The following is a 13,533-nucleotide window of genomic DNA, read 5'->3' on the forward strand; positions in this document are numbered from 1 at the left end:
GGGCTGCGGGAATCAGGAGCTGAGGGGATGTGCGGACCAGGGGATGTGTGGACCAGGGTCTGAGGGGCTGACGGCGGAGGCTGGAGGGGCGGGAGGGAAGCGCGGCCCGCTGCGGACGGACGCGGCCCGCACCCAATGCGCTCCGGAGGGAGGGCAGAGCCCCGCGGCCCGACCCAATGAGGCCGCGCCCGGAGCGGGACTTCCTTCGGGGATCCCGCGGCGGGGGAACCGCGGCCGAGCGGGGACACGTCAGTGAGGGGCCTGCCTTTGTTCCCCGCAGCCCCCCGCGGCCGCAGGCACCGGCACAGGCCGCAGGGACACGGAACATCCCCGGCATGAGCCCCGCTGCTGCCCGCCCCGGAGACACCGCCCCGGGCTCCGCGGCCGTGCCCAGGGGCTGAAACGCTGGGCCGGCCCCGCCTCCGCCGTCCCTCTTTCCCTTCCTCCTCCTCCTCCTCCTGCTCCGCCCGGGGCCTCCGATGCCGCCGCCTCCCGCCCGCTGCTGAGCCGTGACGGGCGGGGGCCCTCGGGACCCCGCCGGGGACATGGGCAACGGGATGTGCTCCCGGAAACAGAAGCGGATTTTCCAGACGCTGCTGCTGCTGACCGTGGTGTTCGGGTTCCTGTACGGGGCGATGCTCTACTACGAGCTGCAGGGCCAGCTGAGGAAGGCTGAGGCCACGGCGCTCAAGTACCAGCAGCATCAGGAGTCGCTCTCGGCTCAGTTACAAGGTACTCCCTCGGCAGGAGCCTCTGCTGCCCCTCCCCAAGGCTTGCAGAACACCCTCCTCTGCTTCCTCCGGCTCTCCAGCCTCTCTCAAAGTTTTGCTCCTTCTGCCCCTTCTTCTCCTCCAGCCTGGGGGGTTACAGGGTCTCCCCTCGCTGGGGTCCCAGCCCCGCCGAGGTCGGGATGAGCTTTTGTCCTGGGTTCCTAGAGAGCTCTCGGTCCCACACATCCCGTAGTGACTCGTGTTCCCAAAGGACTGCACATCACTTGGCAGTTCCTGGCATAAATGGGAAAGGCAGGCGTGCAGTGCAGACCGTGTCCAGTCTGGGATTCTTGCGGGCTGCTCTGTTGTCTTGCAGGGCTTTATGTTGAGCATCCATCTGCAGCTCCTGGGCAGCATAAACCTTAAATAGCTCCAGGAATGGAGGAGAGGACTATTCTAATAAAGTGGTTTTAAAGGGTGATTAAAAGTAAAGTTCGAGTAAGTTACTTGGGTAAGGCTATTCTATTACTTTTGGAATAACTTTGAATTTATTGGCTTAAAGGTGCCATATAAATACAGATCCTTGTGTATCTTGGTTTAAGCATGCAGCAAATGTGGGTGTCCTGTAGTTGAAGATGAAAAGATGTCCATGTCTGACATCTGAATGCCAAGAAATCAGAAGCAAAGCAGTAGGGATGTACCTGAAACATCAATGGTCTGGCAGTGAAAGACCTCAGCACCTCTCTAATTGTCAAGTGCAGGGTTATCAGGTCAGCACAAAGCCCAGAGCCAACTTTCAAGTTTTCTTTCTCAAAATAGCATGAAAGGAGAATCAGAGGGATCTGCTGTAGCAGCACTAAACTTCAGGGTGATCCTCAGCCATCCTTTTCCCCCTGGAAGCATCCATCAAAGCATGCCTGGCAGCACACAGCTTGTGTGCAGAGCACAGAGTTGGGTTTATGTTAGATTCTTACAGTGATTTGTTCCATCAATGTGTTTAGTCACCAGCTGGCACCATCCTTACTTAGTATTTCAATTTCAGGCCATTTCCAGGTAATACCAGGGAGGTCTTTGCCAGAAACCTTCATTTTAGTCAGAGAAAAGGTGTAAATGTTTGGCTGGGAAGGAGGTGTGTGGCTAAAGGGCTACTCTTGCTAGGCTGTGCATTTGCCAACAGAGGACACAGGAACATCTTGTTCTCAAGCTGAAGTTTGACAAGCTGGCTTTTTCTGTTGCTCCGGCTTTGCCAAAGAGGAGTGCAACAAACTTTATCCTGACACAGAGGAGAGATGCTCTGGATCAGATATGTGAGGTCTGGACTGTTGGTTTGAGCTTTCCATGCTTTTGAATAGCCATCATCATCTTCAGCCATCAGCAGGCAACTGTGGGAGCTGCATTTTCTGTAATTCTCCTGCTTGTTTCAGTGTGTCAATGGGAAATGTGAAATATGGACCAGGATCTGATGACATTAATGGATGTGATGATCCATGCAATAAATTCACATGGTTCTGGGATCCATGCCAGTGTATCAAGCCCATTAAACAGGAGAATTTATCTATGCCAAGTACAGTAGCAGTAAACCCTGTTTAAAAAAAATAATCACTGGCAATTAGGTCGCAGAATAGAAGGAAAAATAAAATGTAAGAATAAAAAATGGTTCTTTAAGTTTTCTGTTCTGGAAGTAGCTGTTACACCTAAGAGAGGGTGAGAGCCCAGAGATATACTAAATGCAGCAGCAGCCCCTGGCTGCCTGATGTCCCACTAAAGTAAAGGGAAGTTTTATTCCTAAGGACTCCAGAGGATCTGGGGAATAAAACTTTTCTTCCATGTCTTTCTGCAGTGGCCTCCCCTGCACAATCACCTGGATTTTTGCAGTAGGAGTTTGTTAGTGAGGAGAACACAGGGAATTCAGAGCCTGTGTCTACGCCCAGCTCACCTGGAGAGACACAAGCTTTTGATGTGAAGTTTTGGTGATACCCATCACCAAACCCATTCCTGAACCTGTCCTATTTAACTCTTTGTTATGGAACAACAGGAAAGTGTTTTCTTTAAGCAGAGACTTGGAAATGGCAAATCCAATTTGCAGGTGCAGTATCTGACTGCACTTTGAACTTTTGATTTTAAATGACCTGGATTTTAAATCAACAGTTGGTTCCTGTTGCCAAATTTAAAAATAAAACAAACAACAAAACCACCTCTATGAATATCTGACCTATGTCTCTTGGCTGTCCTAACATTATTTGAGTTTGTTGCTTTATGAGAACAATAAAATTTTAATATTGCATTGGTAAAGTAATGTGGTTTATCTTTTCCATGCAGCATAACCAGTTTCTCTATAGATCCTGGACTCAAGATAACTTTGGGGCCTGAAATATGATGGAAGCACTCTGAAATCTTTTCAAAATAAGCCAGTTAAAGGGCAAAGTTATAGGAAAGGAGGGTACTGCAGCAACAGGGATTGATTTCTTGGTGTTCACAGCTCTCCTGGGTGATTGAATAAGGCTTTAAAGCTGAGCAGAAAAGGATACCTTGAACTTCTATTTCCTGAACAACCATTTCATCAGGAGGCTTTTATAGGTTTAAATGTAAACTACAAAAATAAAAGGTAACTTGTAAAACTGGTGTTGTTGAGAATGCTGAGGCTGTATTGTGGCAGGCTGGCTGTGCCACTGGAGTGAATCTCTGGGAGGACAGTGGAGTATCACCTGTTGCCTGACTTTGTAGGGTTTTGTTGTGACTGCTGGAGCCCACAAATGCAGTTTCTTTCTGGATTGCACACAGAGGAGCTTGGGATTGTCCCTGTCAGGGCTTGTGAGTGAAACTTGAGTCCATTTGTGAAATGCCCTGAGGTTCGTGGACACTCCTGAGTTTATGGACACAGTGGCAGTTTAGGACCTGAATGCCTTTGGTCTGCTCAAAATCTGAATCAAGATCCTCAGCTGTAGCTCAGTGCAGCTCCCTTCACTTCTTTCTGTCCCCTCTACTATTTGTCATGTTTTTGTGGGGTTTTTTCATTGTTGTAGGTAAAACAACCTTGGTTTTGGTACTTGGCAGTTCTTCATGCCCGAATGAGCTGTTCTTTCTGTTTTTCCATGAAAAGCCAGCTGTCTTAGATTTTTATCTTTTTCATTGCCTTGTTTTGCTCAAACACAGCAACACCTGAAGGAGGCTCAATCTCCTGGGAATACATGGGAAAATAGCAAGGCAGAAAGCACAGATCACTGGGAAATGGTGCAGGAAGAGTCTCAGAGTCATTTAACACACACACCTGATCTGAAGAGAGCTACACACGGCCCTGGTTTTGGAGGGTTCTGTTCTCCCTGGTGTTCAGAGCTTCAGCCACTGCTGAGAAGTGTTTGTGCCCCTTGGAATAAGCCCAGGGTACAAAGGGAAGGTTGGCAGACCTGGGAAACACAATAACTGCATTAGAAAGGCCGGGATGCTAAACTCCCCCCCCTTTAGAGGATCAGATTGCAGAAGATTTTGTAGAAGAATATCAAACTTTGGCATTTTTCTCATACAAAGTTCTGGTGGGCATGGAGAAAGTAGGGCTGCTTTTGTAATCCACAAAGGCCAGGGGCAAAATTTAGAGATGACACAAAATTTTTTGACTGCTGAGAAAACCTAAAGTCATTGTTATCTATAAGGTCTTTCATAGAGAAGCTGATCTTCCCAGTAAGCTGATTATTTGAAAGTCTCATTCTCTGAGCACTATATACATTTGAAACATGGAGATAATCTTACTTAGTATTTCTTAAAGTGATAAAAGCACAACTTGATGCTCTTTGCCTCCTTTAAATCTGTATCTAAGTCTTGAACTATTGGCTATACAGAAAGAGGCTTCAGTTGCTAGAACAGAACCACACTGAGAGCTGCAGGTGAGCCTGATTGTACCTGTGGTTGCTGCAGGATTGAAGGTATCTACAGACATCTTTTCAGCTCTTGCAGCTTCTGTCTTCTCATCCTCTGGGTGTTAAGTAACCCCTTGTGTACTATTTTAATCTGTTTAATCTGTTTTAATCCCTAATCCTAATAACAGCCTACAGTTAGTGCCTCTTACTACCTTCATTTTTTCTGCTCTTCCTGTGGGTCTTAATGTGCCTGATGGCTTTGTGCAATCTCTGTACAGCCTCAGACTGTCCTGTGATCTTGGCAGCCAGCCCAGGAGAGACTCTGGAATTGAGTTTTCCCTGCTGTGGACAAAGTGTGGATTTCCTCAAAGGTTTCTGATCCAGCACAAGAAAGCCGTGGCTGTAAAGCACGTGTAGATTCCTCTGTGCCTGCTGGGCCAGTTGTCCTAAATCAAGGCTCCCTGAGGGGGTGAGCTGCTGGGAATTGGTCAGATCCATGGTAGCTTTATGTGGGTGGAATTGCACAATGCACTGCAGTACTAGATCACAGTTCTGTGTCACTTTGGTGGTTAATATTTATCATATCTGCATGCAAACTGCACAGGTGCCAAAGCTGATCTGACATCACATGGTTCTGGGTGTACTTCACTATTACATCCCTCTTTTACAGTGCCTTAAGCTCGTACCTTGAGCTGGGAGGAACCAGCACTACTTTTAATGGCTTATTTTTAACATGCATCAGACAAGTAGAGCTGCATCTACTGCAGCTCCTCCGTGCTTGCTTGTTCTTCCTAATAACAGAATCCTGAATTCCTGTCATTCCTGTGACTTTCAGGTTGCACCACTGCAGCAGTTTGATAGTGTTTTGCTGCTGCCTGAGAGATGTGTGGCAGCACAGTAAGAGAAGAGGTTGGTTCTGGGTGTACTTGCCCTGAAATGCCAAGTGCAGCATCCCAAATTCTGCTACTGGAGTTCTTGAAACAGAAAGCTTTGGTTTGTAACCTCTGAGCACCTGGCTGTTGTACCTCCACTCACATTTTCAGTGGATATTTAATGTTCTAAATCCTTAAAACACATGAAATGCTCGAAATTGTGGAGAATTTAAGTAGGGAAGAGGTATATGGTGTAATGTATATTTATATATATATATGCATTTGCATGTACATATAAGTATGTATAAACTAGATAGATATGTGTCTGTTTTGCATCTCAGCCTCAAGATTTTGGGTTATCTGGAATTACCCAGCTTTTGCTCATAACCCAGGTACAGAAAAGGTGCTGGAGGCTCAGATCAGTTAACTGAGGGAAGTTTGTTTCCATGTCTATAGTGGAATTTCCATGTCCAGCAGTGGAATCCTGCCCATATTTATATTTTTTCATTGCTGTAATCCATGCCCAAGTGCCCTTTCTTTGTGGACATAAGAGCTCCAGGACAAATTTCTACCAGAGCTGCAGCATTCCCAGCTGGACCCTGGCTGAGGATCACAGGGCAGTGAAGGAATATGGAGCAAAATGAGGTCATGGCATGGGTTTGGTCCCTGGGTTTTGGTGCTCCCCCTCCCCAGTTTGACACAAGACCTGGAAGCCAGCATGATGCAAAATAGATGCAAATATTTGTTGCTGCTGGTGATTGAAGCCTCCTACAGCTTGTCAGTGATGGAGCTGAGTGGACACTTCAGAGCTGGGACAGCAGGAGGGAGGCAGGATAGTGGTGAGTTTGCGTTCTGGCTTCTTGGGCAGTCATCTCCTGCCACACATTCCTGCCTGACTGAATTCCTAAGCCTTAAAAATGATGTTCCAAGCACATTGTCTCACAGGGCTGGCAGTTTGCTTGTCAGCCTGTGAGTTTGGGTGGGGCAATTTATGAGTAAGGTTTCCACCCTCTCAGAGATTTGAGTGTCCATTATAGCATCTCTGATGTGCTGGTGAGGATATTGCCAGCAATTTGTGGCTAACAGAGTTCACTTTGCTCCTTTTGGAATGGGATCCTTGCAGGGAAAAAGTCATTTAATCTGCCCTGCTGAAAGTCAGGTGCTGCTTTGAGGTTTGATGGTAATGAAAGCTAAATAAATGAGATTACTGGAAAAAATGAGCTCTGCAGAACAAGTAATTAAAGCTGAATCTTTTCTTGGGATTTTCATGTTTCAGATGAATTTCTATTCATGCTGGAGTCTGAGGTGAGCACTTGAGGAATCCAACCTGTTTGGATGCTGTCCTTGTTTAAGGAAGGATTTTGTGAGCTGAATGCACTTCTGATCTTTTTGTGGTCATGTAGCACAACCCAAACCTCTTGAGATTTTCTACTATGTATTTTTAATTAAGCAACAAGAGAAACTGCAATTGCTCCACCTCATACTCCGTGTTTTCCCCCTCCCCTAAGGTATCTGAAATTAGCCTACTATCTTATTTTCCTGGGATGACTCAGATCCAAGAGTTTGGCAGTCATTTCCAGAGCTTAATTACAGAGATGATGAGAGAGCTGTGACCTGCCTGAGCTCCTGGAGGGGAGAATAAGGAGCCTGCTCCTATCCACACCACCACACTCAACTAAACCATTTTCAAAAATTGAATCACCAACTCAAACTCTTGGTTTCTGGGTGCAGTTTGTGCATCTGTAGACTGGGCTTTTTTCTTCCAGCTGTATTTTTTACTAATTTCTGAATATAGATATCTATGTACATGTAGATACAATCACTAGAGCTTCATAAAATTGAAAAAAAGTGTAAAACACTTTTTGTGAGAAAAAACAGGCCCTTGTTTCCTGGAGCTGAGGGTTGAGCAGACCCAGAAATTCAGAGGTGATGTGAGAATAAAACTGTTGTCTCTTCAGCTTTTATCAATGTTTGTGTGATTTTCTGCTAATTTTGGTCTAAAATCAGTACACAGGTTTTGTTTGAACAATTTGCATTTATCATCACTCAAAAAAAAAAAAATCCTGTATCATCTACTGTGTAGAAAACAGCATTGCAGGGTGGGATTCTGATCCCACCCGTGGTACCAAGGGCTGGAAGAAACCTTTTGTGGAGTGCTCTGGAAATCATTTCTGGAAAACATGATCTCCTTCCTGATAAAAGTCAGGTCTGAAGCCTATCTGTGAGGGATTAAATATTTAATCACACTTAATACCCCTTCTCCAACTTATTTTTAGCAGCAACTATTACAGTTTACTCTTTGAACATGATAAATCCTTCCTTCTGTCCCAATTTATCTTAAATCTGTTGTTTCCTAGAGGTGTTATTGACTTCTAAGAAAGGCAGTATGTGAGGCAGGGTGCTGTAAAAGGATTCTATTAAATGTAGATGTTTGCTCCAGTTTAGAAATTAATTTTCCTGTCATCCTTGCAATTGAATAGAGGCCACAATGATCTCTTAGAAGCACAAGTGTGTGTTTCTGGGGTAAGGCACATTAATGTGCCAAATTCTCCAGCATTTGCCATTTTTCAGAACTGCAGTGAAGGCAGAACTAGAACCACTTACTGGAACTTCTTAGTTCAAACTTCTTCCTGGAATACTGAGTAAGTCAGAGGAAGAGGTTTATTTTAATGGATAGCTCATTTTTGGTGCAGGATCTCTGAAAGCTTTCTCTTAAAAAAGAAAAAAAAAATCCCCTGAATGTAAAGATCCAGATGTTATATACAAACTTTTGAAATTATTACTACTCTGAGCAAAATAAATGATTAGGGAATTCAGTCAAAGCAGGGGTCATTTTTAAGCACCACTGCCAGTGCGTGGTGTGGTTTTCCAGGAGGAATTAGACATGACTGGCTGTAATTAGACAAAACCATTACTTGATCACATGAGTAAATTGTAAAGTGTAGGAGTTTGTTTGGAAGTAAAGATAATTCTCATAGTCCACACAGTGCCAGCAGTGGTTTGCAGAGAGCGAAATGAGAGCAGTCCATCCCTGCCTGGATGTTCCACAATGAAGCCTCACACACAATCAGTTTTGCGTTAACTTGGTTTCTATTTCTGTCCTTTTTGTGGAGATTCAAACCAGAAAACTTCAAGGACATAAATTATTAAATGGCTTCAATATTTTGTTCAATATATTGTAAATATTGTGGCTTGGAGCAGCCTGGTCCAGTGGAAGTGAAGGTGAAGAGGAATGGAACAAGCTGAGCTTTAAGTTCCCTTCCAAGCCAAACCTTTCTGTGATAAATAGATGTTTTTTGTAATGTTTTCTTGCTCTGTACTTAAAACTAATATTTTCTAGTCTTTATTGTGGGAATACTTCCATTTTTTCCAAGATATTGGCAGTGTCACTGGAATATCCATTTATTGCTAAACCCTCAGCTGAGTCTCTGAAGGAGATGGAGCTCACACTGTGATACTGGGGAATCCTGCTGCTGCAGTTTGATAATCTGTTTCTGATCAGATTATCAGTAGTGGAATCAGTGGATCTCTTTTGAAAGCAGATTCATTGTTTTAAATACAGGGCTGAAAGCTTGGGGAGCCAATTGTTATATTAATAATATCTCCTCCCAGCATGAAATGTGTCAGAGGAGTCATGAAAGGTCAAAATTTTAATTATTGTCAATGGATTAGAGAATTTACCCTACAACCCATATTGAAGGGATTCCTCTTACTATCAGCAGAAAAGTTTTCTTCATGGGTTCACATTTTAAATGGTTCTATTTGCATGAACTTTTTTTGTGGCAAGTCTGTGTTCTGCAGGCCTTGCAGTGTCACTAGAGAGGTGCAGTGTGCTTTACCCCACGCTTCTGGTTCAGTTCAACTCTGCCACAGTGTGAGGGAAAACAGCTCTGAGTGTTGCCAAGACTACTGAAATCCACTGGTTTTAAGTGAAAGGTATTACTGTAAGCTCAGAGAAAGAGTGCAGAATTGTGTAACAAGCAGTCATGTTGAAATTAGTAAAATTTCTTGTATCGTGTATATTTAAATCCTAATGTAATCTTAATTTTCCAGGGAGCTGGGGCATTTTAGACTCTAGATCATCCTTCTGACAGACTTAATAATTAAAGCAACACAGTCACAAAATTGCTGAAAATGTAAACTTAGGAAATGTTTTCTTTTAAATGTAGCATAATGGCTTACTTGCTTAATAGTTGCTTTATTGCCTGTGCAGAGCAAAGATAAGGAAAGGAACCTTGACTGTTAAATAATCTCAATTTCATCACCTCCCTGACTCCTCTGTTGTAATTAACGTTCAGCACTGGTCAAAGTGGTGTAATCTGGCCATTCCACACCTCCCTTCTCCCTCACTCCCTTGTCTTTATGGGGAAACTCTTGAGGACTTGATTTCACTGGGATGAGTTCCAGGAGTGTTCAGTGTTTCCTTGTTGGAGGTGTAAGGTCTTTTATTGATCTGTGAGGTTACCAGTTGAGTTTGTGGATCTTAGTTCATTTGTACAGGTTGCACTCCATAGGTAATGTCAAGAATTAAGGTGATACATGCAGTAATTCCAGCTTTGGAGTAGTGCCTATAAGTCATTAAATGACAGCATTTTCCCCCTCTTTTTACCATTCTGTTAAATATACTGTAGAAATAAAGTTCAATTATTTGTGCAAAGATCAGTGCAAAATTAAAAACATACCCAAGGAAAAAATGATTTGTGCATCCCAGCAGTGGATTTTGTCAGATTCCTCATATAGGTTCCACCCTCTGTTAGGCTGGGCTTTTCTATAAAACCTGTTTTTCAGTGTATTTATTTCTTTCAGGTTCTGGCTCAGACATCTTATATCCAAGCTGGCAGTGAAGAAGGAGAAATTCCTGCTGTAGTAACAAGCCCTTTGTTTGGGCTCTTCACAAATTTCTAACTGATGGGAAAAATTGAAATTTATGGGAGATTAACTCCAATATGTAATTATAAATCTGACCTGCAACCTACTGCCCAAAGGAGCAAGTGAGAAAACATGGGAGCTGGGCTTTGTTAATTATTTTTAATCAACACCTTCAGGACATTGCACTTTGTGGACTTTCATCAGAGAGAAACGTGCTAGGCCAACCAGTAACTGACCTCAAAGGGCAGAGGTGAGGGAGGAGGTTTTTCCTTGCCCTTTTTAGTCACCTGAGGGGTTGTTTGAGGACATCTCCAGCTCTGTCCCAGGATTTCAAGGACTTGCACTCGGCAGGTGAGGAGAGGAGGCATTGCCTGTGTTCAGACCCTGCAAGTGCAGGGTGAAACCCAGAGCTCAGCAGGGATGCTCTGAGCTCTGGGAGGTCCCTAAAGCCCAAATCCTGCCTTGTCCTGCCCCTGTGATGGGTTTGCTGGGCAGGGCTCTCCCCCCACACTTGTTAAAGCACCGGGAGGAGCTGTGGAAGGTGCACTTGCAGACGGAGAAGTGGAATGGAAAATGTTCCCTCCAAATCCATTTGTGGTTTCGTGTGTTTGCCAAAAACCCTGTTCCGCCCTGATTGCATGGGAGGGGAAACCCATTATGGATTTTCATTGCTCTCCTGAGCTGCTGTGCTGCAGCCACTCTTCCTTTTGCACAATAATTCAGCATTCACCACCTCCAGGACCTAAATAAAACCATCACTGTAGTGCTGTGTAGTGCTGCCTTTTTTCTTTTTCTCCCTTCTCCAAGCCTGCTGGTGACTTTGTGAATATTCATTGCCTGCTTGTTTCCTTCCAGAGGGTGGAACATTGGCTCATCTTGACTGATGTCCTTGACTTTGGCAGATAAATAACAAAGTGGAGATAGGTGCCAGGGATTGATTAGCAATCCAGCTTTGGAGCTAAAACGTAAACACTTGTAGATAAGGCTGCAGAATGCACCTTGGTGGAATTAAGAACATGTTTTAAGGTGCAAGAAGAGTTTTCTGTGGCTGCCAAGATGCAAATCTTTATTTGATGTTTCTTGTTGAATGCTTGTATTCACCAATGGTTTATTCTCAGAGAACGAGTTTCCTGGTTTTGATGAAAAAAAATCACTCATTTTTTTAATACCAATTAATAACTCATAAAAGAGTGCAAACTGTAATTTGGGCAGTGAAAGATACTCAGTGTTAAACTGAGCTTAAACACTTAAAATTATACATTTCCATGAGTTTTAATTGATACGTTTGCTGAAGACTTGGCTGTTTCAGATAATGCTCACAGAGGATTATTCAGAATTCCTCACAGAGAGGTGAGGAAAGGTTACATAGGGACTGATGTGCCCCATCCCAAACTCCATGTCCAAAGCACAGGCTGGATGAAATCCTGCTTTACTGGCAGCCAGATGGAGGAACTTCATGGCAGAGGATGTTGGATGTCCTAAACACACCTGGATACAACAAAGTCATAAATGCAAACCCCATTTTGGGATGGTGTCTGCAAAGGAATCATGGGCAGCTTGGACAGTCTTTGGGAGTCATTTTTGCTGGGAGGCAGTGCAGAGGAAGACTAGATTCCCAGTTCTGGGAAGAATTTAGGGTGGCTCCCAGGTTCCCCGTGCCCCAGCTGAAGCTGCTGTGCCCTGCTGCACCTCCTGGAGCTCTCCTGCCCTTGGGCATCTCCCTTCCCTCCTCGTGACACTTCGTGTGCTGCCAGGAATTCCTCTGGAGCACAGCTGGCCTGTCTTATTTCCTCCTCTCTCTGCAAACAAGGCAGGGGAGGATGGAAACATGGAAAATGTCCCTGCATTCCTGAGAAGCAGAGAGGGGATGGTAGCTCCACCACAGCTGGCTGATTCCACAAACAAATCCCTCACCTGGTTATCTCATGCTGTGTTTAGCGATGCAAATAACCCAGGATTTGGGATCGGTGAAGGGTGCAGGAAGGGAAAGTTACTGTCACAAGGGTTACAAACAGCCCTTTATGCCATGACCTCATTCCACTTGTATTTTCCTGATGCATCCTGTGCCAACATTCCCTGGGTGTGTTGGGCTGGGTGCTGAGGCTTGTGTATGTTACTTTTTATATGAATTGTGTACAAAATTTCTCTTTTCAGTTGTCTATGAGCACCGGTCAAGATTAGAGAAGTCATTGCAAAAGGAAAGGCTGGAACATAAGAAAGCAAAAGAAGGTAAAAATGTACTTTTCACTTGGATATTTAACTTGATTATAGTAGAAAGTAATTGCAAATGTTTTTTATTCAAGTTTAAATAAGTTGGGTAAAATTAGGATCCTCTTAGCAGAGTTGTGCTGCTCTTTCTAGTAGTTCTTTTTTATTTAATCTCTTTTAATTGGATCTTTTGAAAAGCAGTCATCTTTTAAATACTGTTTACAGATGACTGCCATATGAAGTAATATACACAAAGAATATGTTTGTATGCATGTATATAAAAAACCCAACATATATGTGGGGTATGGACATGTGTAAATCCTGTCCTGGCATGCCAGAAGTTCAAAACTTGCACCAAAACCATGGGATCTTTCCCTGCATTCCATCAACTGGAAATAAAACTTGGAATCAGTACTTTTAATGTGCTTTAGGGTGAGCACATGCTTATACAACATTTCCTGATTAAAACTAAATTCTGGGTGTGTGTGAGGCAAACACAAATTGTATTTCTTACAGTTGTGCCCTGTGTGGAAGTTCAGCAGGATTCAATCCTCTGAGTTTCCTCGGCCTCTAAATTCACTGCAGCTTTCAGGGTAGAGCCTCTGTTCTTCCTAGAACTGAGGACTCAGCTGCTGAATTAAAAATATGGCTCTAGCAAAGCTGTCAGGGAGTTAGAAATGATTTTCACCATGCAGGTCTTGGTGGGTTTCTGGTGCCATCTAGTGTAGAATGGTCCTGCTGCTACCCAAGGGGGAGACGCCTTTCCAAACCCTGGGAAGAGAGAGGTCTGGAAATAAATGAGGAAATGTTTCATTATTTCCAAGAATAAGCAGTTTATAAAAGGCCTTTATGCTCTTAGGCCTCTGCTGAGAGAGTTCACACGTCATATTTAATTACCCTATAGATCTGAGCCTGAACTCTGTGTCTCTCACTATGGTATGAGACCTTTAAGTGAAAATATTTTATAAAACCTTTTCAAGTTTGTGCATTTTAAAATTTGCACATTTTGTCAAATTCTCCATA

General features: G+C 43.9%; 1 protein-coding gene across 4 annotated transcripts in view; it reads left to right on the top strand.

Annotated features, from left to right (window-relative positions):
• The first annotated feature begins 212 nt into the window (after positions 1-212).
• Positions 213-13,533, top strand: part of GOLIM4 (golgi integral membrane protein 4) — a 29,193-nt gene continuing 15,872 nt past the window's right edge. For 2 of the 4 annotated variants that reach the window (XM_015637676.2, XM_015637677.2), the window contains exons 1-2: positions 217-732; positions 12,457-12,531. In XM_015637676.2, coding sequence (XP_015493162.1) covers positions 546-732; positions 12,457-12,531 — 262 coding nt within the window. In that variant the 5' untranslated portion in view covers positions 217-545. Of the gene's footprint in view, positions 733-12,456; positions 12,532-13,533 lie in introns of all 4 variants that reach the window. The other 2 variants (XM_015637679.2, XM_015637678.2) reach the window with 2 other exon arrangements.

This window comes from Parus major, chromosome 9 (assembly GCF_001522545.3).
Source record: "Parus major isolate Abel chromosome 9, Parus_major1.1, whole genome shotgun sequence".
Taxonomy (NCBI): domain Eukaryota; kingdom Metazoa; phylum Chordata; class Aves; order Passeriformes; family Paridae; genus Parus; species Parus major.